We start from the raw sequence: 27,683 nt of genomic DNA on the forward strand, positions 1-27,683 counted from the left end.
GGGCAGATAATGTGCTTTTTCTTTCTTGTGTTTTGCATGATAGATACTAATTAACAGTTGGGAGAAGTAAAAGTCTTGAGTGGGCAACATCTGCTCAAAATTACAATATATTCTTGGGGAAAGAAAAGAGATGTTTAATGATGTTCCTTAGGAAGCCTCAAAGATTTTCTAGATAAAAATGCCCACATCCTAAGCATGTTGGTTCATTAGGTGATTTCTGTTTATAAATGGTCTAGAGAACTTCCTAACCTGGTTCATCCCAGTAGTTAGAGATAATCAGTTTCCCATTCTTATTCATTAAGTGTTATGCTAGGCTCCTGAAGAGCAAATACCAGATGGAATCCCTCACTATTTAAAAAAAAAAAGGCAAAACAACCAGCCAGCTCCCATAGATCCCATCTCCTAGAGAAGTTGCGCTTAGCCTGTGGTTTATTTGTATACGTTTTGTGTGTCTTGCTTCTTTCATTTAACATTGTAGTTTAAGATTTGTTGTATGTTACTGAAATTTTTTATAAGTGGTCTCTTAAAGGATGTATAACATTTTGTTCTATGCCATCATTTAATCCTCCCCAGTTAGAGGTTGGAGTCATATTCTATTTTTCACGTACTAGTGTTTGGCTGAACATCTTTTAAAGCCTTTCTTGGATTTTGGATTATTTCCCTAGAAGTAGAAATATTGACTTCAAGTATTTAACCATTTTGATGTTAAATGATTTATTCAGTGATTATTGTGTTCCAATTGAGTTCAGGATATTGGAGAGACAGAAATGAACAAGACAGATGAGGTTTGTTATCATGGAACTGGCAATTCTAGAAAAAAGAAAGATTAAACAAAGATTTATGCAAGCCAGTTTATAGCTACAAGTTTGGTAATTGCTTTAAAAAACAGCAGAAGATATTATAACAGAAAAACATTTAATGTGAGGTCAGGAAAGGTCTCTATGAGGAAAGATGTTTAAGTGAAGAGCCAAAGCTCAAGCAGTTATTTGCTAAATGAAAGGAAGGAATAATTGGTGAAACCTGGGGGGCGGGGGAGAGAAAAGGGATAGGCAAAAGTTATTAGAGAAAATGGGCACAAACCCCCCAAAAAGAATTGGTTTGTCAATGGCAGGAGTGAGGTAAATCGATGAGAAGTGAGTAGATTAAATGAGAAGGGATTTCACTGTCTTTTGCAGGCCTTGGTAAGAATTGAGGCTCCTGAGAAATACATTGTCAACTGAATCCCAAGTGACTAGTTTGCTTATTAGTATGGAGATTTTCTTTTGTTATTTCTCTTTTAAGTTGCTAACATGAGAGGCAAAATGTTTTCATTTTAGTTTGTTATTTCACCTGTTACTGCTGAGGAAAAGCCTTTCCCACATGTGTGTAACTACTGGGAATTCTGTCATTTTTACACATGCAGTTAATTTTCTTAGCTCATTAAACATTATTTTTTAGGTTCTTCCACCCGCACATTAGTAACAGACTGGGAGCTTGCCAGGAATTTGTGTTTCTTATGTGTTCCTCATGCTCAGTACTGTGGATGAGAAGGTGGCTAAGTCAAGATCAGGTTTCTTGTTTCTTTTTATTTTGGTCTATGGAGTTGAAATTTGAAAATAACCTGATAAATTCTCGTTCCTTCATTTCTTATTTTAGGAGCCAGCTCATACCATTCTTCATGTAAAAACCAATCCAAGTTTCTTGTTAAATATAATTAATTGCTACTGCATTTACATTTGTTTAGCTTATGGTTTGCACACTTACTTAGCACAACATTTTTTCTTTTTTTAATGATTGGTTAGGGATTTTCTTTCCTACTTCATTATAGGGCTTTTGAGGGAAGGGACAGTGTCGTTCTGGGTTATCCTAATCTTTGTGATCCCATTGACATTGACAGTGTGCATAATGACAATATTGCGAGTACAGTGTACAGTGTAGATGAGATGACTTCATATTTATGTCTACTGTAGCCCTTAGCATTTACTATACCCTGTAAAGTGAGCTGAAAATAGAGTCTATCCCAAGGCCAAAGAATAACATACCTGTGGGAATGTGTGATCTCCCAGGTAGGCAGGTTTGGTGGCATCCTCATTGGTAATTGGTTATGGTCACAGGAAAGTTGGCCAGGGCCTGTAGCAACTTGCCTGGGTTTTGGGTTATCTTTTAGGTATTTTGTTTTGCATAACACCAGGTATCTGGAGAAAAGTTTTAACTGGTGGGAGCCCATGGAATTTCAGTGTGATATTTAGGTTTTTTTTAAGGAGCTAAACCTCAGTAAACTCATGCATGTACTTGTGAAAACCCAAATCAAAAATAGACACAGAATGCCTGCCTGGCAAGTGCAAGGTCGTGAGTTCAATCCCTTGTACTAAAAACAACAACAAACAAAAAGACAGGGAAGTAGGACTAAACATCCATGTCCTGAAATCCCACAGAGATTATAAAAAGTCTTGCGTTATTTCTGTGTGTACCTTTCTATGTTATTTCTCTCATAGAAATTGCTACAAGATTGACAGCTTTCTATGGTTGTTATTTTGTAGGGAAGGTAAGTGCCCTATTTTTCTGATTTTTTTTTTTTTTTCCTCTTCATTCCAGTTAGAACTTAGTGTTCTAACTGGGAGTAGGGGTGACCTTTTTTATGTTAACTTTAGACTTTGATACTTCATGTAGCTTTTTAAGCAGTGGCATCTGCAGCTTATGTACTAATAGACATTACAGAAGTGTATCTGCCCTATCTGGGTAGTGAGTCTTTTTATGAACTTTTCCCATATTGCTTGAATTTTCTGTGATAAACAGTGTTTTTCTTTCTGTGTGGCACATACTTCTGTGTGTTATTGCAAATTGGACACTAGTAGATCTGAGAGTGAGGAGGAATTGAGTCAGGAATAGAGTAATAATAAAAGAGGACACAGGTGGTAGGGGCACAGATGAGGGATGTTTTGCAGATTCATGGAGGGTGTGAGTAGGAGGGGAGAGTGCCAGGATCAGAGAAAGCTTTCTTAGAGAAGGCAGTGCCTAAAAGCAGAGTTTTAAAGGATGAATAAGAATTACTTGATTGGGCTAGGGATTTAGTTCAGTGTCAGATGTCCTAAAATGGATCAAGCCTCTATACCTAACTCCTGATCTACTGGAAATCTGGGTGGTAGAGCATTATATTAAATGACCCTGTGGGGTGCGGTTAGCAAAATCCAAAATGCAAGAAGGCATCTTGGTTTCTTTAACAAATTATAAGAAAAGCCACACCTGGCACATACTTATAATTCCAGTACTCTGGGAGAATGAGGCAGGAAGATTGCAAATTCAAACTCAGCCTGGACAGATTTAGCAAGATCTTGTCTTAAAATTAAAGAAAAAAAAAAAAAGGCTGGAGATATTGCTCAGTGCAAAGTTCTCTGCAGGCCCCCTGTGTTTAATCCACAGGACTACACAGACAGACACACACACACACGAGAAGGAAAATCTACAGATTTTAAAAAAAATTTAAGAGACTCATTGATAAGAGCCAGGCATGATGGCATATACTTGTAATCCTAGCACTCTGCAAAGGCATCACAAGTTTAAGTCCAGCCTGGGAAATTTAGTAGCTTATTGAGACTATGTCTCAAAATAAAAATGTGAAAAAGTGTTGAGGATGTGGCTCAGCGTGAAGGACATTGGTTCAATCCCCAGTAGAGCAAAAACCAAACTATAAACATCAGTGAAATGTAGTATATTGTCTCTGTTAGACTCTGATTTAAATAAAACAACTAAAAATTTCTGAAGCCACTGGGAAAATATGAATATTGATTAGTATTTTAAAAATATTGATTAGTATTAAGAAATATAAAATTTACATGTGTTCATTGCAGTTCATGTTTAAAAATAGGGATTTTGTTTTAGTTTTGTATTTTTTAGACATAGAATGAAGGTGAAATGAGATGACTCAGAATTTGCTTTGGGTTGATGCATTGTTGTCTAAGAACTTTGTGTGTGTGGTCTAGGGCACATGGTAGGACAGGTGAGACTAGTTGGCCATATGGCAGTGAATTCTGAAGCTATGCGACACGTATACAAGTAATTTATTATGTCATTCTTTTTTTTTTTTTTTTTAAAGACAAAGTCTTGCTGTGTAGTTTAAGCTGACCTTGAGCTCAGTATGTAGCCCAGGCTGGCCTTGAACTCATAGCAGTCCTTCTGCTCAGCCTTCCAAGTGCTGGGATTATAGATGCTTGGGAGACTTTTTCTGTAAATTTTTAAAAAGCTATTTCTAGAGTCCAGGCAAGAAATACTAAGGTCTTGAGGGGCTGGGGATTTAGCTCAGCGGCATAAGCACCTGCCTTGCAAGCAGGCGGTCGTGAGTTCGATCCCCGGTACCAATAAAAATGAAAAAGACCAAAAAAAAAAAAAAAGAAATACTAAGGTCTTGAAATAAAGGACTGAATGTATGCATGGGATGAAAAGAATGGATTTGAGGGATATAGTATAATTAGTTATATTTGGTAGCTAGTTAGACCTTTTGGGGCTAGAGGGAGGGGAGGAGAATCTAAATTTGTAATTTGGGACCTCACTATATTGTTACCTAAGATAGGCAATGAAAGTAGAATAACTTGAGGTTCAGATGTAGGGCAGTGATACCAACCTTGATTTTGGACATGTGTGTTTAAGATAGAGGTGCTTAGTTAGAAATTTGGAGGTGATGTTAGAGCTAGATATAGATCAGTACTTAGGAAAAGTCGAAACCTTTAGAAAGGACGTGATTACTCAGGGAAAGGATGTAAAAGAAGTAAGGGGTGAAGGAAGAGAAAGAAGAGCTGTTTAGGATTCTGAGAGGAAAGGTTTGACAGGTAGGAAATAGGAGTTGTATGAAATCCTAGGGAAGGAGAAGTTTTAAGGAGAGTATGGAAACTAACAAATTCAGTAGGAAGGTCAAATAGTATAAAAGCTTGTCTGAGTCCTCTGGATTATAAACATTAAAAGCTTTTGGGAGTCTGGCAGGGTGGGGGCAAGAAAGCTATACACAAAGCTTTATTACTGTTTAAAATATTGTAAAATGTGTGTTAAGTGTTAAAAAATTTTAAATCCCTCTTGATATCCTGCAGTATTCTATCCCTATAGAGTAAATTAGAGATCGAAGGTCATAGTATATTTGCATTGAATAGCTAGAAAGTTATTAGAAGCAGAGCTTTTATTTCATTGGAAATTAGGGTGATTAGCCTACACCCCCTTAGTGCTATTAGCTTGAAAACCATGTTCATTTGTTAAAGTTTACTTTAGTTCTATTTTTATGAAATGTTAGCAATTTGCACAGTAATGGAACTGAAGCTTCCACTATTCTGAACCTTAGGGGTTCAAACTTTTAGAATTGTGAAATCTGTTTTGAAACCTGTTTTCATGATGAATCTCTGGCTGTGCTGATGCTCTTGAGTGTAAATATATATTCTGGGCAATAGACAGAATTATTGCTTTTTATTTCCTTATAAGATTGCTTTTAGATTTGTTTTAAAAATAGTTTTTCTTTAGCTTCTTTTATCCCAAAGTGCTTATGGACGTGGACTTACTGTGAAAAAAAGTAATATCAGCTGAAACATGCCATTTTATTGTTACTATACTGCATGACTGTCAGTATCTCCTGTAGGGCCGAATATTGACCCTTGTGGTACTGCAAGCATTCCTCTCAGTAGAAAGGGTTTTGGCAGGAGGGAAATAGCCCTCTGCCCTTCCTACTGTCCTCTGTGCAGGAATTTTATAATTTGTATTTATTTTCCTTTAAGTACAGAATGGCAAGAACTTGTTTCATTTGAAAAACCCTCACACGGCAACTTGTACAGCCCACAGAGGGACAGGGGAATCACTCAACCTTACAGGGCTGTGTCTCCCTCAGTAGCTAAGCTCTGAGCAGCCTGAGTGCAGGCTGAGTTGAAATTTACCCATTTTTCCGTAAGACCGAGAGCTCAGTTGCCAGAAGAGACTGGTGAGAATGCTTCTGCCTCCCAAAGCAGCCTACAGCCCACACTGGCTGCCACTGCGATGCCTGTTGAGTCATTCCCACAGTTCTATATAGAGCTCTTCTTCTAAACATGATGTTCTTGGAGTGAGAAAGAAAGGAAATTTTTTTCTTCTACAGAACCCCGCCCCCATCTGCATTGCTTTCTCTTTTCTAAGAATATTGTCCTCACTCATTTTACAACTGTTTTCTTTTAAGGTCTCCTACTGCTTTTATTTATCACTTATTTTACTATGTAATCATCAAGGTATTTGCTGGGCTAAGGTTGCAGCAGTAGGCTTTCAAGATGTGGGCTATTACTTCACCAAAAAGATTGAGGAATTCCAGATAAAACAAAGTGAACATGAGCTTCTAGTTTTCAGCTATTTAAAAATCCATCAAATATGCAATAAGACATCTTATTATCATTATTATAAAGTCAACTTATTGCAAGGGGAATGAATTTTTAATTGAGTAAATAAAAATTGTTATGTATGTAATTGAAAAGTATTTTAACCCCCAACCCCCACTGTGAAGTGCATGGTTCCTCTTCAGATCTGCTGTGTGCTAGTGGAAAAAAGACTGAAGTTTATCAGGAAAAGGAAAATTCTTATACATTGAATCTGTCTTCCTGTGAGCCCTGTACATCTAATGTGATCATAAAGTGTTTAAGTCAACATTAGTAAGCTGTCTATCCACAGATAGCATGTCTTATGAGGGCACAAGTTAGGGGCTCTTTTAGGAGACTGGCAGATCTGAACAACAGATTACAGCTCCGGAATGTATTCAGATGACTTTTTGAAACAGATATTTTAATTGGAGTGGGGGTGGAGAAATAGTTGAGCTTCTGCAGTTAAATATTCAACTTCCTTAGCCATTATCTATAAATAACAGATGAAAAGGCTATTTGAATTATTTCTCAGAAAATTTATTTAACTTACACATTCATTTATTTGTGTGTGCTTATGTGTCTGATCCCTATCTCTGCCTCTCATTACTAGATCTGTAATTAGACCATTTGTTTTATGAGACTGAGTTGTTTGGATTGTCTTTAATCCGTTCCCTTAAACTGCATTAGCAGCAGTCTCTTATGTTATGGTTTTGAACAAAACCTCATGAGAAGAAGGGGTGGTAAGCAGTTGATCTGTTTTCGGAAAGTCTTTCTGTGTGTCTCTCCCCCTGCTAGAGACGCATAGAAGGGAGGAGCTCACGCACTGCTTTAACCACAGTCCTCCAGTCTTCACTGAGCATACTGAGCATTGTCGTTGGTCTCCTGTCAGCAGTTACTCAACTCTCTGCCATCCTGGCTTGTCTGAAAGGTGGCAGTTGGTATTGCACTGAAAACAGGAGCACGTTCTCACAGTCTGGTTTGAGTCCAAGCATGAGATTGAATTTGGGAATGCTTTCCGTTGGGTCTGAAGGCACCTTTTTTCTGTGACTTTGACTTCCTTCACTGAATTTGTCAGCTGTTATTTCTGAGAAGATTTTGTCATGACTCTGCTGGAACCCGAGATGTTAATGATGGCTGTACAGTCAGGTAACCCCCTTATTTCCTGCAAATCTCATTTGCTATACTTGTCTTTTAAAAGGTTGGGCATGTGTGTACTAGGAATGGACAGAGATAGGGAAGGAGGGAGACAAAGCATAAGCTGTCTAGAAAAGGTGCAGCATTTTCAGGTTTTTATTGCTTTAAAAAAGACTTTTTCTCTAATTGCAAGCGGTGGTAGCTACTCAGATATAGCTCACTGATCATCAGATTGTCCATTAAGGAGACCTACTGAGCAAAGAAAAACTGATTATTCTGTTGTCTGTGGAATTGTTTTTAATGAAAGACAGCTTTGATGTTTTATACATTATCTTTAGTTACTATACTCAATTCTTACGTCTTTGTGGGAGAATTTTTAAAGTTTTTACTTACCTTCTCTTTCTCTTTTGTATTATACCTTTATATATCATCTTTTATATGACATTTGTAAAGACACTCTTGATAGCACATAGGATTGGGGTCAAATTTTAGAGATAGGGAAGTTTGAGCAAGGAGATAATCAATGGAGAAATGCAGGATTTTCAAAATTTAATCTCTGAAAATATTTTTCCAATTCAAAAATGTCTCTTAAAATTTTTTGAATTCCAGTTTTTAATGGCTTCCTACTTGTAATGTTTTTAAACTTGTAAGTCAGATATCTAAAAATAGGGAATGTTCCCTTTTTTTATATTTAGACTTCTGCTAAGATGTAATCTGTAGTGTTTTCCTGTTTTAGAGCATGTCTTCAAAGATTCATACAAATGGTATTTGGGAACCTCTTTCCCATCCACAGGCCTCACTCAAAGGAGAATAAGACTCCTTTGGTCAGGTAAATACCATCTCTGGCAGGGTAGGTCTCTTTCTTCTCCTTAGGGAGCGCTTAGGTAGTGTGTTGTCAGACCCAGATATGCATCAGTTGAGCACTATATCAGATGCTGTCAGGGTCAGCCTTCTGGACAGGGAAGGGGAAGGCAGACAAGGTACTGCTACCATTTTGTTATTTCTGGTTTTGCAAACATGACCATAATGAGTCACTTATTAATTGAACTTTTTGGTCATATATGCTGTGTATTTCTGATTGCCTTTCTCTTCCCTCCCACAGATCTGTTGAGTTTTGTGTTCTAAACAAGATAGTATGCTTATCTGAATGTTTCCTATCTGTCTTTGATGAAATAGCTCCCAGTTAAACTGACTCAGATTTTTTTCCCTGTATGTATTCTAGATCTGTGGTATGTGTGGGCAGATTTTAACGTTTGAACCTTCTCTTCTTGATCACCTTGTTACTAACAAATTATCTCAATCTAGTAACTTCCTAGTGAAAGTTAAAAAGATCACTTTTCCCCAAGGTAATTTGTGATCCCAGCCCTAAAAGGGATACGGTTGTGCTTAATATTTTCTTGCTTTGTCTAAGAGCTGTTTTCCCTCAGACATATGTTGGCCAGGACTAGTCACCCATCTGTTGGACCAGCTTCTCATAAAACTTTCAAAAGACAGTAGTATGTAAGACAAGTATGGATGAAATTGACAAGGGTTTTAGATACAGGTAGAACTGAAGTTCTGCCAAGAAGAGCATGTATCCATCTTTCTTTTACTTATGTTCTTAAAAGCAGAGAAACTAGGGAGGAGTATAGGCCTTCCTTGCTCTGTTCCTTCATCTAGATAATTAAGTGAATTGGTCACTAAGGAACTGTATATCCTGTGTACAATATTCAGAACAAAGAAATAGTCAAAGGAAACTCCCACTCAATGATTTTGCTTTTGTAGTATTTGTGTAACTCTTCAGTGCTGCAATGTATAACAGAATATAAAACTTAGTATTGTGCAGTACAATCAATAAAAATTAATAGCACTGTACAAACAAGGTATATTGTACAAAAAAGACATTGAGGCTTATAAACAAGATGTACATAGCCCAAAATGGTCTTAAGTCCAAATGATGATTTGTATGACCAAATGCTTCACCTCAGTTGTAAGTCCAAACAGTTCTTCAACAAGTCATTAAACAAGGAACGTTTGTTTGCTTGTTTGTTTGTTTGTTTTTGGTATCAGGGACTGAACTCATGACCTCATGCTTGCCAGGCAGGCACTTGTGCTGCTGAGCTGAACCACTGGTCCAAACAAGGAATATCTGTAATAGCAAACTGGCTTCTCTTCTACCTGTTCCTAAATATTCAAAAAGTTTAATAATGTTTTGGTTTTGTAAAATACCAGCCTGATTGTAAGAGCAGTATGACAGCCATATACTCATCATTAATGATAAGAAATGAAAAGGTACTTGGGAAGTGACAACCAGTGATTCTTCTGAAAAACCAAGACATCTAGACCTTATCTAAGTGAAGCATAGATTTTTCTAGCAGTAGGATATCTGTACCTCCATGAGTAAACTGTTTCATATTTTTAAAGTAACTAAACTCATTTAGACAAAGTGTAATTTGATAAGCTTTTTATCCTGTCTCAGACTTTAGGAGACTGGACCTCACAGCAAAGTACCAGGCTACACTGTATACTTAAAGTTTTCATCCAGTAATTAGAAGTTGGAGATTTTTTTTTTTTTTTTGTCTTTTTTCTTTTTTATTGGTACCGGGGATCAATCTCACGACTGCCTGCGTGCAAGGCAGGCACTTATACCACTGAGCTAAATCCCTAGCCCCAGAAGTTGGAGATTTTGATGAAATATTCTGCATATCTGTAAAGAGTTTCATCCTCCTGGTTCACTGCTAGTTGTCTCCTGCTGATGGTTTGGATTCAGTTAGATACTGCCTTTCTATGAAATCTGTCTCAGTAGGGTTGCCCTTCCTCTTTTTGTTCTTGTAGTACCTCCTCAGTGTACACTAACACTCTTTTCTGCATGCCTTCCTAAACAGATTATTAGCTTCCCAAAGGCAATATGTTCATCTATATGTTTATTCCTGATGTTGACTCATGGTAGATGTTCAATAAATATTTTTGAAAGAATGATGAAATTTGATTTGGCGTATTTCCCCTAATATGTAGGCCCAAGTCTTTAAAATTTTTTTCTTAAAAATGAACCCTCTAGTAACTCAGTGGTAGAGTGCTTGCCGTGTGTAAGCTCTAGTTTCAACCTCTAGTACTAGCAAAAAAGAATAATAATAAGAAGCAAAGGATCCTCTGACTGCCATCCTGTATTACATATCCTTGCCCAAACCAGGCACTGTTGAAGCATAGCTTTCAAAGTCAAAACTATTTTTCATCTCAGAATGTGCAGTGTGCCCTCTTTCTGCCAATAATGTACGTTGCTAGATAAATGTGTTTCCAAGCCACAATTTGAAATTTTATCACTGCTCTGGAGACCCATCTGGATCATTATGATTAGTAAAGGGATGATCTGAGGTGGACATTATAGATGTGAGGGAATACAGGGGCACAGCATTGACTGTTGTCTTTTACAATGGAGGAAAGTGAAGGCTCAGCTCTTTTAATTAAATGGATTTTTTTTTTGTCTTTTTCTTTTCTTTTTCTTTTTTTTTTTATCGGTACCAGGGATCGAACTCACGACTGCCTGCTTGCAAGGCAGGCACTTTTGCCGCTGAGCTAAACCCCTAGCCCCAAAGGCTCAGCTCTTGACAGCTAATATGTAGGCCTCTGTTCAGGTTGCCTCTGTACCTGTATGCAGACAGTGCATTCCTGTCTGTTTCTACCTCCACCGTAGTCGGGGAGACTTCAGTCATAGAGAAAAAGATTGGGACTGTGCCCTAGGTATGCTTTGGTCCAAAGACACATGCTTGATCTTAATGAGGCACAGTTAGGAAGTCGGTTTGTTTTTTCTCTGTCTCTTATGCACATATGTGTGCTTACCCACACATTTGTCCATACATAGGATGTCTCTGGAAGAACCAAAAGAAACTGGTAATGGTGGCTGCATCAGAGAAGGGAGATGGAGAACCAGGGATTGGTATGGAACAAATTTTTTGTTCCATGAAAAATTGAGTACCCTTAAGTTTACTGTTATTTTGGGGAAAGTCCACAAGTTCAAAAGAATATGTAGAGTATACATTAGATTTATAAAGATTGACACAAACCGGTGTCCAACTAAGAAACACGTACAGCCTATACACTGAAGTCCTCTAAGTGCCCTTTTTAGATTTACGCCCAGAAGTATATTTTGCTTTTAACTGTATTTGCTTTAACTCTCTTATGTGTTACACTACATACATGTCACTTTTTCTGTTAATTAATAATTTTAAAGAGTGTCTCCCCAGTCTGTTAACTCTCTTCCCTTAATGCGTGTTTTTTTTTTTTTTAATTGGTACTGGGAATTGAACTCACTGTGCACTTGCAAGGCAGCCACTTATGCTTCTCAGCTAAATCCCCAGTCCCAATGTGTATGTTCTTAATTCCTGAGTATTTCTTTAATCTTTAATTTCTTTAGTTTAGAATCTTTAGTTTCATTACAATGTGTTTTAAAATAGTATGAGTTAAGGGGAGCAGTAGTTAAGAAAAATAACATTGAAGGAAGAATGGCAGGAAAAGGACAGATTGTGGAGCAAACTTTGTAGCCTTTGGTAGTGCATTAAGGAAGCCTCCTGCTACCATAGCTATTTAGGTTCATATTTGTCAGAGGTGTATAGAGCTCATGAACAACTTCAGAACCATCAACATCGTCCATTGCTTTGGATCTCTAAATACTCCAAGTAGTATTGTTGACTTGTTTTATTTATTTATTTATTGTGGACTTGTTAAAAAACAAAACAAAAAACACCTCATGTTTTTGTTTAAGGGATTTTAGAGATTGAAGGAAACTTTAGGTATTTCCTTGCCCATCCGTTTAAGATGGGGAAATTGAGATAGGTTAATTTAGCTCCTGAAGTCACATAATTAACTAGTGGCAGAGATGAAAGGAGAGTAATTTTCCTTAGTCCCACATCAGTGTTGTTTCTGCTGTAACATACTTACAGAGGAATCATCAGAGACCTCTAATTTATGAGGCTGTTTGTACTTTTTCCAGAGATCTTGGTTCTTCCTGGGTTTTTCCATTACTGGTTTCTATCAGTAGAGTAACTTACAGGTGGAGCTAAACCAAGTGCCTGGATGATCACTTGGGAAGTGTGGTCAGTGCTGCAGGCCTGAAATTCTGTGCTGGGACTGCCTCCATCTTGCTGTCTTCTCTGACCTGGGTGATGCTCTCACACTGTGGTGATGATCTCAGAAGACAGGTAGGCAGGCAGACAGCTGACATCATCAGTATTCTGGCTTTCATCTTACTGCCCTTTCTCTGACTCATTGATTTATCTGGGTCCCCTCAAGTTAGGACCCAGATCAAAGGAATTTGAAGTTATCTGTCTGTCTCTATCTTCTTTCCCTCCTCTTTTTTGTTCACTTTTGGATGAGTCAAACTGTCAAAACCATGAGCCATGTTTTTAGCTTTATTAAAATAGTGCCAAATTAAATAAAGGTGAGATTCATATTGTCTTATTTTTCTTGGAACTTCTTTTGTGATGACTACCTGTATTTATAGAATTTTCTTTGTAATGTAAAGAAACAAAGCTAAGAAGTCCTGCCCTGCTGTCAACACGGAAGCCCCCTTTTTTGTGGCCTGCACTTGTCAAGCAAAGATGCAGCATTGGGCTGAGCCATGGTGTGGTGTTCTGACTTTCTTAAGGTCATGAGAAGTCCCATTAAGTGGGTGGTGGTGGCAATAGGGTGAGTACAGGGGGCCTAGAAAAGAGGAAATTAGCTGAGTGTGGTAGTGCATGCCTGTAATCCTAGCTCTTGGGAAGTTGAGGCAGGAGGCCAGACTGGGCTACATATTGAGTTCAAGCCAGGTTGCACTTCAAAGCAGACCCTGTCTCAAAAAACAAAAAGAAAAGAGGAAATTAATAAATTAGTGAAGATCAACTCAGTGAAATTTTAATAGCATGTTGTGTTTAACATTTTTATGTATATTATTTGAGCTTTACAACAACCTTGCTATCTGTAGGTTCACATTTTGCAGAGAAAGCTGAGACTTGAAAGCTTAAAGACATAGAGATGGAACAGATGTGGAAATTCAGATATTTTAAATACGACTTACATGATTCATTGAAAATTAAAGTCAGATTATACCCTCTTCACTTAGAACCTCTAAGTGGCCGTCATTCACAGAATAGCCTGGAGAACCCTTAGAGTCCTCTGCCGGGTCCTGTGCAGTCGGTCCCAAGCCCTGAACCTTTGGTCTTTTCTCTCCTGTTCTTACTCTCTCGCTCCCACTTGTTTTACCCTAGCTGCATTAGCTTCTTTGCTGCCCCTGAAAACCTTAACTGCCATTTTGCAGCTTTTGTGCTTATTTCATCCACTTGCAGCTCTTTTCCCTGAGTAGCTCCATGGCTTGCTCCTCACCCTCTTCAGCTCTTTATTTCAAGTGCTGCTTTTGCAGTTTGGTCTGCCCTGACCACTCCTGCCTCTGATTAGCCGTGTGACCGTGGGCAACTTAGCCTCTCTGTGTCAGTTTCTTAATCCATAAAACTAGTAATACAAATAATACCTTCCTCAGGAATTGAAGTATTGAATGAATTAACCTACCCAAATACTCTTAATAGTTCTCAGAACATAGTAAGTGCCCCTCTTAAACATATAGTAGCTAGTGTTTGTTATTTAAGGGATTTTGGATGCTGTTAGATAACAGATAAATTTTCCTGGATATTCTGACAATTTGTCATAATGCTGATGTTTGGCACCTCTTACAAACATTTTTAAATGTTTTGTCTTTCACTTTGAAATACTTTTGAGAATTTGTTATAGGGAGAATTTACTTTTCATAAGAATGTTCAAAGCAGCGTTATTTGTAACAGTAAAGCACAAATATCTAAAAATCTAAATTTTATCAAGAGATTGGTTAAGTAGCCGTGGTACTTTTGTATGATTGAATACGAATGTAGCAGTAGATTTCATTTTTTTAAGATGTGGAGAAAATGCTCTCCATTTATCCGTACATGAAGCATGACTATGAGGCTCTGTACCGGGATATTGGTAGCTGTCTCTGGGTAGTAGGATTTCACGGCGGGTTTTTTTTTTTTTTTGTTGTTCTTTCAGTTTTCCTACATCTTTCTGATTTTTATGAGCATACATTTCTGTTGCTTCAGATAAGACTCATATTTAATTACATACACACACATACTAAGTTTGGTTAAAAGAAGGAGAAAAGAGGTGGAAGTGTGGTATGCTGAGTTAGGAACTAGAACTGTGATGCAGGTAACGGTTTGGTCCACTGACTAAACAGTGCACACCAAAGAGACACTGTTCCATTAAACTCTGACTAGTTTGTTTAAATCTCTTTTACATTTTTGCCTTTGTTTCTTTTTTGTAAGATTTATTAAAATTTATCTCTGCAGTGTTTTTGTTAGGCTATATCCTTGGCAGAGCTATGAATGCTTCCTATGTACACTGGCTCCCTCATTTTGCTGAGTCCTTTCAGAAGTTTTTGTGAGCTAAAAACATACTAAGCGTTGTTTTTGGTGGGTTAAGTATAATCGGACTATTTTTGGCATAAAATAGTGACACTAGTACACGGTGTTTTAAAAGTACATTTTTGCACTTTTGTTCTTTGACCCTAAGGTAAGCGTGAGAATCTTAATTATCTATGTACTTTTTGTCAGAAAGCCAAAATTCATATTGTAAATAGGATCTTTGCCTTGTAAATAGAATCTTGAACACTGGTATTAAAGAATTAAAATGTTAATGAAATTACCCTTGATTTTCTGAACCATTATCTGAGAATCAGTTTGGTTATACTCCTCAAGTCAGTGCCACAAAACAAATTTGTGGAATAGTTGGCTTTAGAAGATAGTGAAAAGCTATTCATTTAGCTACCCAACAGATACTGTGGCCTTAGTCTTCTAAGACTTTGTTATTCAAAATGTGTTCCAAGAACCAGGGGCATCTGCATTACCTAGGTGTCTCAGAGACTGGTCCACACATACAGGATCAGACCCTACAGTTTAACAAGATTCTCATTCTCATGCTAACGTTGAAAACTCATGTCATGACTTGTGTCTAGGTATCCCCTCAAAGCCTCATGCTGTCATGGGTAGGGCTTTCAGAAGTGGCTGGATCTAAAGTATGTGATACTGGTGTCAAGAGTGTGTGATTACTAAATGAGTTCACTATTGATTTGGCTCAGTTCTGGGTGTGGATAAGAGGAAGGCCGTGTAGCCTGGATAGAATATAAGGAACAGAAAGAGGGCTGCTGCAGTCACTAGGTGCTTGCTGCTTGCTACTTCACTGTTGGCTGCCATCTGTTTGCCCTGCATTGCCATGGATTATATCTCCTCTGCCATGCCCCTGTCCCATGCCTACCTTTGGAACCAGCTAACTATGAAGTGAAACCTCTACGAGCTATGAACCAGAATAACTTCTCTCCTCCTTTAACATTGGCTGGTGGGTATTTTGTCTTACTAATGAGAAAGTAACTAAGACAAGTAGTGTCTGAACAGATATATTTATTGACTTTGTTTCTGAGGTGAACAAGTGAAATAAAGATGATTTGTTGATATATTTGTTGGGTAGTAAGTATTGCTCAAAATGATAAAAATCTGGAATTAGGAATACAATGATTAAATAGATTATATGCTGCCTACTTAGTATGCAAGCTAGGATAAAACAAGAGACAACAAAGCAGACCTCTTAGTACAGTGTTCTACATTAGGTAAATGTTCACTTTTTTATGCTATTTGCCTTGACGTTTCAGTGAATGTTTATCCTTGCCATTTTAGAATGTTTAACTGGGAATGGGTCAACAAAAACAAAAAACATGAACAGAGAGCTAAGAATATTAAATGACTTGTAAAGTAACTTGCCCAAAATCACGGAGCCAGCTCCAGGTCAGCTTTCATGACCTGATTTTCAAGCTGCTGATCCTCCTGCCACATGTGCTTATCCCTCTGTGTTTGCAAAGACTGGGCATTGCTAGTTGCTTCTATTGATATTGTTCAAATTTTACTGAACAGTTAAGAGTGAGAATAAATCTAATGCATCTCACAGTGTTTTGGGACAATGGTAAGGCTTATTCCCTTCTGTGTGAACTCATGGAATAGAGTCAGGAAAAGACGTCATACTGGTTTGGGTTCTTTAGAGGAGCAGAACCAATTTAAATATGTGGAAATACGTTGGATTGGCTTCCTGGATCAGAAATTAACTGGTTTGCATTGGCTCTCTGCACACTGGATAGCTTGAGGATCCAGTAGCTGCTCAAAGAGGCTAGAAGCCTCAGAACAAAAGGGACTGAGGATGCAGCCCCGGTCCAAGACTGAAAGCCTAGAAGCTCCTTGGAGAGTTGCTGGTATGAGTCTGTTGAAAGTTGAAAAAGCTGGAGTCTGATGTCCACAGGTGTTGACAGGAGCAAAAGGTGCACTTGCTCAAGCAGAAGCAAGCTTGCAGGCACAGGCCATCCTTCTCCATGTTTCCCTCTTCATTGCACCTGGAAAAGCCACAGTCAAGGCAGGTCTTCGCTGGTCCATGTGGCCAGTGATCTCTGGAAACTTGTGTACTGTAGACACACCCAGAAATGTAGTTTACAAATCTCCTACATGAGCCTCAATTTAGGCAAGTTGGCAGTCAAGATTAACTGACAGACATTGACTTCTAGTCTGGAGTAGAACTATTGCTGCCGGGAAGCAACAGAGCTGGCTGCTTGGTCCTGTGCTCTTGAAGCAAAAGGATTTTCTGTTCTACCGAAATGATAGGATTGTGTGTGGCAGTGGTTTTGCATGTTAGTAGGTAGAATGATTTGATTTTTTCTTTTTAATTCTGGTTTAAATAAAAGCTTATAAATCAAAGAAGCACATGCTATCTATATGTTCCCCCTTCTCCCCCAAAAGAACACTGATTTTTGTATCACACCAAACTCAAAAATTCATTTTACATTTTAGATCTAAATGTATAAGCTAAAGGACATAAAAGCATAAACTATGAGATTCAGTTAGGTAGAACTTTATTAACTTTAAGCCCATGCTTTTCTTTTTTGTACATTGCTAAAAAAAAAAAAAAAAGATACTTTTAAGATGCGAAAGGCAAACCATAAAATGAGAGAAAATATTTACAGTGCTTACATATACCGTATCTGACAAAGGGCTTATACTTTAGAATTTACAAAGGATTCTTAAAACTCAGAAGATAACCCAGTTAAAAATGGGCAAAAGACTTGACCAGAGACTTGAAAAAAAATATATGGATGAGGGGCTGGGGATTTAGCTCAGCGGCATAAGCGCCTGCCTTGCAAGCAGGCAGTTGTGAGTTTGATCCCCAGTACCGATAGAAAGGAAAAAGCCAAAAAAAAAAAAAAAAAAAAAAAAAAAAATATATATATATATATATATATATATATATATATATATATATAAACAAACAATTAATGCAGTTGATTGGCCAAGAAGTGCTAGGTAAAAATCACAGTGCACCCCACTGCATACCCATTAGACTAGTTAAAACTAAAAAGACTGATAATGCCAAGTGTTGGCAAAAATGTGGAGCAGCAGGAGCTCAGACACAACTAGTGGAATATAAAATGTTACATAACCACTTTGGAAAATATTTGGCAATTTTTAATAAAGTTAAACATACTTAACATGACACAGCAGTTGTGTTCCTAGGTACTCATTTGAGAGTAATAGAAAATATTTTCTTGTTTGTACTACACGTTTATAGCAACTTTATATTTAATGACCCTAACCTGAAAACAACCCAGATGTCTATCAGTAGATGACTGGATGAATTGTGGTATATCCATAAATTGGAATACTACTAGCAGTGCTGTTTTGATAAATTTCAAAAACATGCTGAATGCAAGAAGACAGACTCAAATGCATATACACATTGAAGGGTACCTTTTATATGATAGTCATAAAAATGCAAGCTATGGAATGCTATTCAGCAACTTTAAAATAGGAATCATCTATTGATAAATAAAAAGAGATGACTCTTTAATAGAATTATGCTGAGTAAAAACTGCCAGCCCCCAAAAGGTTACATACTATGTGATTCCTGCTGTATAACATTCTTGAAAGGACAAAATTATACATCTGGATAATGGATTGGTGGATGTCAGGAGTTGCAGGTGATGTGGGGCTGGGAGGGGAAGAGGGGTGGCTGTGAAGGATCAGCAGTGAAGGACTGCATGGCAGTGGAAGTGTTGGTGTCTTGACAGTGGTGGAACTCTGATTGCAGTGTTACTCCATAGCTTTTCATGTGTTTAGCAATGTGTTACGGGGAGGGAACTGGGTAGAGGATACATGGAACCTCTGGTTTTCCTTTAGCTGCATGTGAATCAGCGATTATTTTAGAATACAAAGTTTAATAAAAAATGTAGTTTGATAGAGCTTTTCAAAAAGTTAAACACAGGTCACATGACCTAGCAGTTCCACTCCTAGGTGCATACTCAAGAAAAAGAAAACATTTGTCTGGGCAAAAACTTGTGTACAATGTTGATAGCAAGTGGCATTATTCATCATAATGGCCCAGAAGCAGAAACAGTTCAAAAGCCTATCAGTTGATAAGTGGATGAAGTATAATATAGTCAGAGAATACTGCCATTATTCAGGCAGACAAAGGAGTAAAGCACTGCGCTATGCTGTGAAGTGCATGAACCTTAAAATACTGTGCCACAGGAAAAAAGATAGAAAAGGTCACTTAGGATTCCATTTATATGAAATATACAGAATAGACAAATCTGTAGAGGCAAAAAGTAGATTAGAGGGGCTGGGGATTTAGCCTAGCAGCATGAGTGCCTGCCTGGCAAGCATAAGGTCGCAAATTCAATCCCTGGTACAGGGGTGGGGTGGGGGGAGTAGATTAGTGATTGCCAGGACCCATGGGACTGGGCTTGGCTAGGGCTGGAGGAATAGTTACTGGTGGATACAGAGTTTCTTTTGGGGATAATGAAAATGTTCTGGAATGTAGAGTGATAATGGTTGCACAGCTTTATAAATTACTATGATTGCTGAGTTATGCACTTTTGTGGAATTAAATGGTAGTGTGAATTGTATCTCAATTTTTAAAAATTGTATGACAAAAAAATACATGTTTCTCTCAGTGACAGGCAACAAATGAGAAGTAGAAAGAGAAATTGGTTACAGGGTGGATTAAAGGAACTTCAGGGGCTAGATGTCTATCTCTTGATTGACCTGGAGGGTTACACAGATATATTCACTTGTCAGAATGAGCTAAACTGTATTTGTGTGAAGTTGATTATATCTAACTTAGAATTCAATAAAGTTAATTTTTAAAACTTAAAAAATTATCTCTAATTGGTGTAAGCATAAAGTGACATTCAGGGCTGGGAATATAGCTCAGTGGCACAGCACCTGGTTGCCAAGCATGGGGTCATGAGTTTGATCCCCAGTACAAAAAAACCAACAAAAACACCCCAGTGAACTTCAGGCTAAAATACTCTTAATATTGTATGACTAATACAAGCCTAACAACAAATATTAACTTAAGGACTCTGACTTCCATTGCTAATTTCTATTCTTTCCTTGTTGTCTGGTTTCCAAAGTGAAACTAAATTGATTAATTTTAGTCAGACTGTACCTTTGTGCCTTTGAACGAGCGTGGTTCTGCTGCCCTGCTTTGCAAAACATGAAGGACGTATGGTTACTCTAATTTTTTTTTCAAGTTTATAGAACATTCTGTTGCTCTTACTGCTTTTCTTCTTTTATGTATAACTGAAAAATGTCCCATTGGGCATAAAAAATGAAGGTGATTGCCTTTCACCACCACTTGGGAGTCTGCTAAGCTAATTTGGGCACCAGGAGGTTGGTATTAGAATGACTCTTGAAGAAAGGAAAGAAGCTGGAGGAGGAGAGGTAGCACCGCCAGGTAAGGGTAAACAAAGAAAAAAACCAAAGAAGTGTGAACTTCTTCGCACCTGTTTGTCAACCCTGATTTCTTGCCAAGCAGGCTGTCTCAATAAAATGTTGCACTAGCCCCTCCCAGCTTTGAGAAGCGTTTTAAAGGACAAGCTCTGAATGAGAAGGACCAGCTCTCTAGGTGGCCCCTGAATTTTCTCCCAGAGGTTTACTTCTCCCTCATCCGCCTACCTTCATTCATTTCATGTGTCCTGCTATGTCTCAGCCCAGGTGTACACCTTGTTTTTGTTGTTTCCTTAATTTGGAGATGAGGTGACCTTATATTTTAAAAAACAAACTTTAGAGACTTATTGAAAAGACTTATTGAAAGAAACCAAATAGGAAAATTAAACACACAGACACAAAGTTTTAACATTGCCTGCAAAGAACATAAAAGAGGTTTCTGAAATATATAGTTTTAAGTGGATTTTCTAAAAGTTCTAGGAAAAATATAAAAATTGTTTAAAATAGTAATAACTAACACTTAAACTGGGTTATCAGATGTAAAGAAAAACTCCTTATTTCTTTACTGTACTACTGCTATTAATACTTTACCTCGACATCAGATGTGTGGGTTTTCCCTCACCAGCAAGCAATTATCCAACTTACTGGGCACCAGCTCAACATCCTGCAGTTTAACTCAGTTTTGATGCTAGCTGCTTAAATACACTAGCGGTGCTTCCCCAGATTGTTGTGTTTGATTTGTTTTCCACAATCCCTTGCTCAGGTGGATCATTTAATAGAATGGCTCACAGAACAAGGCAAGGGACTTATGCTCCTTACCAAGTATGGAACTCAGGAACTGATACACTGGGGAGATGGGCAGAGCACTGCCTGAATGAGGTGGTGGAGCTTTCTTACCTTCTTGGACATGCTGCCCTCCCAGCACCTCGATGTGATCACCAGCCTGGAAGCTCTGGGAGCATTGCCTTTCTGCATTTCTGTGGAGCCTTCTGAATGTATGCATTGGTGATTAAGTCACTCTCAAACCCCTCTCCCTTCAGGCCTGCCAGGAAATCAGGAGTGGAACCGAGAGTTCAGGTCTTCTGATCACTCGTTGGCTCCCCTTACAGCCAGCCTCCTATTTTAGGACTTTCCAGAGTGACCCAAAGTTACTGCATTAACTTAGGTGTGGAAGATACGAGCTAGTTACAAATAAGGAAAGGTGCTCCTTCCACTTTAATTGCTCTTATCACTGAGGAAATTCTATGCTCCAGTTATTAGAAGCTCTGTGCAAAGAAAGGGAACAAGGACCAGACACTTATTTCTTATTTTAAACAGTATCACAGTGTGCCAAGCTCCTTACTTCTCTTTATTCTTGTAACTATGTGATGCTGTTATCCCATTCCCAGAGGAGGAACTTGAGGGACAAAGTATATAGGAAACCTGTCCAGTGCCATACACCTGGTAAGTGGTAGAGCTAAGATTGTACCGAGGTGGTCTGGCTTCAGAATCCTCATTCTTTACTGTATTTCCTTATGTCAACTTCAAACCCTTTATCTCATAATAATTGTATAGATCAGAGATTCTGACTTGTTCTCTCCAAGGCTTAAAAGCCGCAGCCCTGCTTCTGCGGGGCACACCGAAGTGCCTACTTCAGACTTCCTGATGTGGTGCCATACTGGTCATGTTAATCTTTCTGCCATAGTTGATCATCTCTGGATTTTCAGTCAGCCTAGCAGCCTGTATGTATTTTGTGATTTTCTTTACTCAGTATCTTATCCCTCCTACAAAACACTACAACTATTAAAAAACAGAAACAGAAAAACTCTCTAACCTTTCCTTCTTTTAGATGCCTGTATTATATTCTGTTGTCGTGGATCTCCTTTATGCATAGGGATGGCCTTTTGTGTGTGTGTGTTTGAACCTACTTAGAAATAAGCCTGTATGTGACAAGCCCGAAGCTTTGCCCAAAAATTGTCTTGTTTTACACAGTGAGTCTTGTACCTGTTAACAGGGATTATAAGGAATGCTGTTTTGAATTACAGTGTAGTAAGATTTCTGATTACACCCATGGCCAAAGCCAGTGTCATGTGTTTGAAACTAAGCAAAACCTGTTGAGTGTCTTGCTGTAAACGTACATTAGAAAATTTTTCTGATGTAGCACATAGTTTTTGTGGGTTGGAATTAAATTTAAACCTGTGTATCTTTAGTAAAAACTTGTGCCGTGTGAAGGTCTTCCTTGGCTCCGGTTAGAAAAAAAGTTTCTTGTTTCCTCCCCCTTTTCTTCTGAGGAGACTTTAAGAAACATTTTTTTTTTTTTTTTTTTTGGCGAGGGTATCAGAAATTGAACTCAGAACCTCACACTTGCTAGACAGGTGGTGTGCTGCTGAGCTATATCCCCAGGCCTGCGAAACTTATTAATGATTGAGTTTTATGTTTGCCAAGTGAACCCAGCGATTTTCCATTAGTTTTATCCTGAAGATCCTCTTTCATTTAGGCTTTTTCTGTGTGTGTGAGGGGTCTTTTTGAGACAAGGTCTTCCTACAGAGTTCAAGCTTGCCTCGAACTACCTACATAGCCCAGGCTGGCTTCAAATTTGAGGCAGTCCTCCTGACTCAGCCTCTTGGGTACTAGAATTATAGGCCTGTGCCACCATGCTCAGCCTCATTTAGGCTTTTGATCAGTTATCAACTTTATCATTAATCTTGACCTACAGTAGTCAATATGAATGCTTTTAGGAAAATCTTTATAAATTTAAGGAAAAATGATTATTATACTGATACAAGGTGTTTTGTTTTGTTGTCTTTTTCAGACAGGATTTCACTGTGCAGTTCAAGCTGGTCTTGAACTCACTTTGGAGCCCACACTGGACTCAGTTGTTCAGTAATCCTCCTGCCTCAGCCTCCTGAGTGCTAGGATTACAGGCATGCACCACCACACCTAGCCTTATATTCATACAGTGTGATGCAGGTTGGATATTACATGAAAAAATATTTGAGACGTTAGAAAGAAACGTGGTTCCTAATGCATGAGGATCATATTCTGATAAAGTAATTTAGGATTAGAGTTTAATAGCTAGTCTGGGAGTCAGTACTTGTGCTCCCAGAAGAGCTGGCGAGTTTCCTACTGTCCATTGCTCCTCTATTTCATCTTGTCCATCTCTTCAACTTTACCTCCTGCTCGCTTCCCTTTGGCTTTCTAGGTTCTATCTCCCTCTCCTTTCCTTTCTTTTCTCCTAGTTTCCAGCTATTTTATTCCTCAGAGAATTTGGGTCTCAGAGAATGACCTTCCATTCTAGTTACTTAGTTATTTTCATACTTTTTCCCCCCTCTGTTACTGGTAATTGAATCCAGGGCTTCTACACTGAGCAAAATCCCCTACCCTTTTAATTTTTAATTTTGAGACAGAAAATTGCTAGGTTGTGCAGACTGGATTTGAACTTGTAGGCCTCCTGCTTCAGCCTCCCCTACTCCTGTAATTACAGGCATATGCACCCACGTGGCCACCTTATTTTCATACATTTTTAAATTCTCTCTTCATTTTATTTGAGGCTTTGCTCTTATATATTTGTTTATGGAATTTTGTCTATCATGTGTTTCCTTCACTAGATTATAAACTCTACACAGGCAGGTGTCTTTCATCTGTTGTTATTATTTAGCCTATTATCTGCCATGTTTGAGGGTACTTTGTACATAAGTGCTGCATAAATGCACGTTAATGAATGAAGAACGTGTAATCTTGGAGCGATTAGGAGGACCGTTGTTCCTTGCAGTGTCTGGATCCCCAAGCCAACAATTTCTTCTGAGTAGTTTTTCCCAGAAGAGCAAGTATAGACTATCCTCCTGTTCCTTTATAAAATTTAGAGAATTGCTTTTTAAAACCATCTCTAACTTCCCCTCACTTGAGAAGCATGGTTCTAACTCTTGTGAAGTTGTCCAGGTATATAAACTACAAAGTGTATCACTAGATCTACCTCTGCTCAGGGTTTACCTGTATGTATTTGTCTCTTATTTCAAGTAAGGAACTAGCACTTACTTGGAAGCACTGTGTGTTGTGGTTTATTGATTTGGACTTTAATTTTTTTCTTTTTGATGTATCCTTACATTTGTCCTGGCTTTGGGAAAGGACTTAGGAATTTTTATTAAAATGGCAAATATTCTTTTTGAAGTTTAACAGCTTACAGTTAAACCAAGAGTATTTAATGTCTTAATACTTCTCCTTGTCCACTGATCATTAGTTCTTGCATCTCGGAGTTATTCTGAGGTTAAAATTGACAATTTTTGTGAGCTATGTGGCGCTTCTGAAAGCTTTTGGCTTAGCATACTCAGCTTAAAAATTGTTTTTGTTAAGATGTTAGACAGCTTTAAACTTGGTGATGGGAGGGAGGACTAAGGTGCCACAAACATAATTACTTAACTCCTTTGAAAACTTTCCTTTCTTCTAATTTTTTCTTGTTATTCTTAAACTATCCTAAATTGTCTTTGTTCTTTAAAGGTACTTACAAATTTCTTTTCATAGCAGAAGAGTTAAACTATGAACAGATAGATACTCTTGTATTCATGATAAAGGTGGATTAGTTAAAGTTTATAAATTATTCTTAAATGCAGATTGCTAAGTGGTGGTGTTATGGGTATGAGTCTCTTGACTTTTCAAGATGTCGTCCTTTTTAGCCCTGGAGCTAAACATCAAGAGACTACATGTTCAACCATAAAATGTTAGCCTCTGCCAGCATTACATCAGCTCCACAAAACCTCACTGGCTAATTATCTCCTGAGACCAGGACATAGATTTGGCAGCTTGTGAAAGCTGCTTGTTCCAATTTCTCTCTTCCTGGCTGTGACATATCCCAAAGGAATGAAGTTGAGAAATCATCATCATCTTTTGAAAGCTCTCAACCTCTCATTCCCACAGTGGTTCTCATGGTAAGGGAGAGAAGATTCCTTTTTCTACTTGAGGAGTCCCTTGTAGATGATGATGTATTCTTTTAGTGGCCAGGGAAAAAGTGATGGTTTATTTTTCGCTGATTGTCTACAAGAAAGCTAGTGCTCTTCTTATAGGATCTTCTTTATAATGTCAAGATTGAAGATGCTGGAAGACAGATTGGAACCATATTTATGTGGTCGTCATCTGTCAATTGACATTTATTATAAAGAAGAATCATATAATTATTTAACATCTCCTTTAATGAGCTTCTATAAAATAACTTTGGATAGTAAAAATAACCATATACCCTTAAGGAAAAAAATAGTTTTTATTGCTGGAGATTGAACCCAGGGCCTCACACATGGTAGGCAAGCGCTCTTATCACTAAGCTATACCTCTAACCCTTTATGTTTTTAAATTTTGATACAAAACCTCACTGGTTGGTCAAGGCTGGCCTCAGCACTGTGAATGTTCCTGCCTCAGACTCGTGAGCAGCTAGGATTTCAAATATATGCCACCATGCCTGCTGAGCAATTCTTTTCATCTCTTTTAGTCTCAATTTTTCTGTTCTTCCTTATCTTCCTCAAAAAACATTACATGAATAGAGTGAGATATGTTGTGAACAACTTCACCAAGATCACTACTGACCTACCTACTAGTCACCTGGTGTAGTGAGCCCTGCCTGTTAGCTGATTTTTTTTAAACCAGTAGACTCTATTTTTTGCTCTTTCCTCATTCTGTACTCCTTACAGTTGTACGCATTAAAACTAAATGTAAAATAAATTTTTTGGAAGAATATTGGATAATTCACAGCTTTAATAGGAAAACTGGATAAAAAAGCAGAAAATGAGCAGAAACTGAGACTTGGCCAGGTGAAGCCCTCATATTGGGACCAGGCTGCTAAGGACTCTGACTTGAGGCGTTCACTGGACCCTGTATCTCGATGCTGTTCATTTGGTCTCTGGTGAATACCCATTGTTGGCTTTGTGAACACCTGACACTTGCCACAATGCCAGGAATAATTTCTAATTATGTTTTCTACCTTTATGTCATTTCCTTAGTATTCCAAGTCCTAGATGGGAAGATCTAATCAGCTGGACTTGGGTTATGTATTTGCGACTAGAGACCAGGGAGCTGAGATAGAATATCTATTATTCCAGATTCTATAGTAGGCAGAAGGGCCAGCCTTCCCCCATCTCAGAATTGCCCTCTGTTGGAAAAATGTTCAGGTACAGGGCCCCTAAATTATAAACTGCAATTTCTATAGCCTGTCTTCTGCCTCTCTGATCACTGTTCACTCTCTCTTACGATAGTCCTTAACTAGTTCTTGACCTTTTCCGTCTCTAGTCTACATGTTTTCCCCAGTAGTCTCATCCCATCCTGTGGTTGTATCTGTCTGTGCATACAGCCCTGGCTTAGTCACTGTGTTGTAGAGTCAGTTACTCTGCTGATCTTCCCGCCTGGATATGTGGATGACTCACATGCCTTTAAAACCAGTGTCACCATTCTCAGGGACTACCTTAGGCCTGCATTCCCATCCTGGCACCAGCTGCCCTACTCAGAAGAGCAGAGGTTGCTCTTTCCTATACTCTTCACATCTATCTGACTTCCTCTTCTTTGACCTCTGCCTTTTTGTCTCATTGTCCTAGATGATATTTGCATCATTAAAACATCATATTTGTTTTACCCAATAGCCTTCTACATGGTTTCTCTGCTTGGAGCCTAACTCTTCTCCCAACTGTCCTTCATTCAGCTGCCAGGATACTCTTTCTGAACATCGATTCTAATCTTTTTATTCTCCTCTGAATGTTTCACTTTCTTGTGGAATAAAACTTAAACTGCTGTATTTGTGTTTATTCTTTATTTTGTTATCTCTTGCAGCTTCCAACATCACAGTCTCTAATGATACTGATAAACTTTTGGTTTCCAAAACTGTCGATCTTTACTTTCTTTTTCTTTTTCTCCTCCCTTTTACTTTTCTATTCTTTTATATACAGTCAGGTTTTTTTTGTTTTGTTTTGTTTTGTTTTTTTCCTGGAGGAGTGCTGATTGAACCTAGGGCCTCTGGCTTGCTAAACCCTAGCTCTAGCACTGAGCTACCCCCCAGTTCCCCTTCGCATATAACCGTCCCTCTGTCTTGCTGCTCTTTGATTCCTCTTTGTGTTGTCAGCCTGTTTTGTCTTCTGTTTATCCTTTGAGTCCTGGATCAAAGGCAGCCTCTTCTGAGATACATGTAGTCTTTGATTCTCCTGGATACTCAGGTGCCCTGTATCCTCTGCTCTTATATTGAGCACATACCACCACAGAGTGATTGTTTTAGTGCATTATTGTTCATGACAGGTCTCATCATAGGAAGTAAGTTCCTTGAAAGCAGAACTGGTATCTTGTTGTTGTAACGGTAGTTCTTAGCACATAGAGGTACGTAATAATTGTTATTTAAGGACTAAATGAATAAAAGAGAAGTAATGGTATTCTCATCAGTGACATTCTTGTAAGCATTAAGCTCTTTCTAACT

The 27,683-nt window shown here is 38.2% G+C and overlaps 1 protein-coding gene across 5 annotated transcripts in view; it reads left to right on the top strand.

Moving 5' to 3' along the window:
• Mrtfa (myocardin related transcription factor A) overlaps positions 1-27,683 on the top strand; it is a 173,801-nt gene that overhangs the window by 78,499 nt on the left and 67,619 nt on the right. The window contains exon 1 of one of the 5 annotated variants that reach the window (XM_063243624.1): positions 7,179-7,478. The exons of the other annotated variants lie outside the window; for them this stretch is intronic. Within the exon in view, the coding sequence (XP_063099694.1) occupies positions 7,433-7,478 (46 nt within the window). The 5' untranslated portion in view covers positions 7,179-7,432. Of the gene's footprint in view, positions 1-7,178; positions 7,479-27,683 lie in introns of those variants that run through there. 5 annotated transcript variants of the gene reach the window in all.

The sequence above is a fragment of the Cavia porcellus genome, unplaced genomic scaffold (genome assembly GCF_034190915.1).
Source record: "Cavia porcellus strain 051 isolate PalLab524CR breed Dunkin Hartley unplaced genomic scaffold, mCavPor4.1 scaffold_40, whole genome shotgun sequence".
Lineage (NCBI taxonomy): Eukaryota > Metazoa > Chordata > Mammalia > Rodentia > Caviidae > Cavia > Cavia porcellus.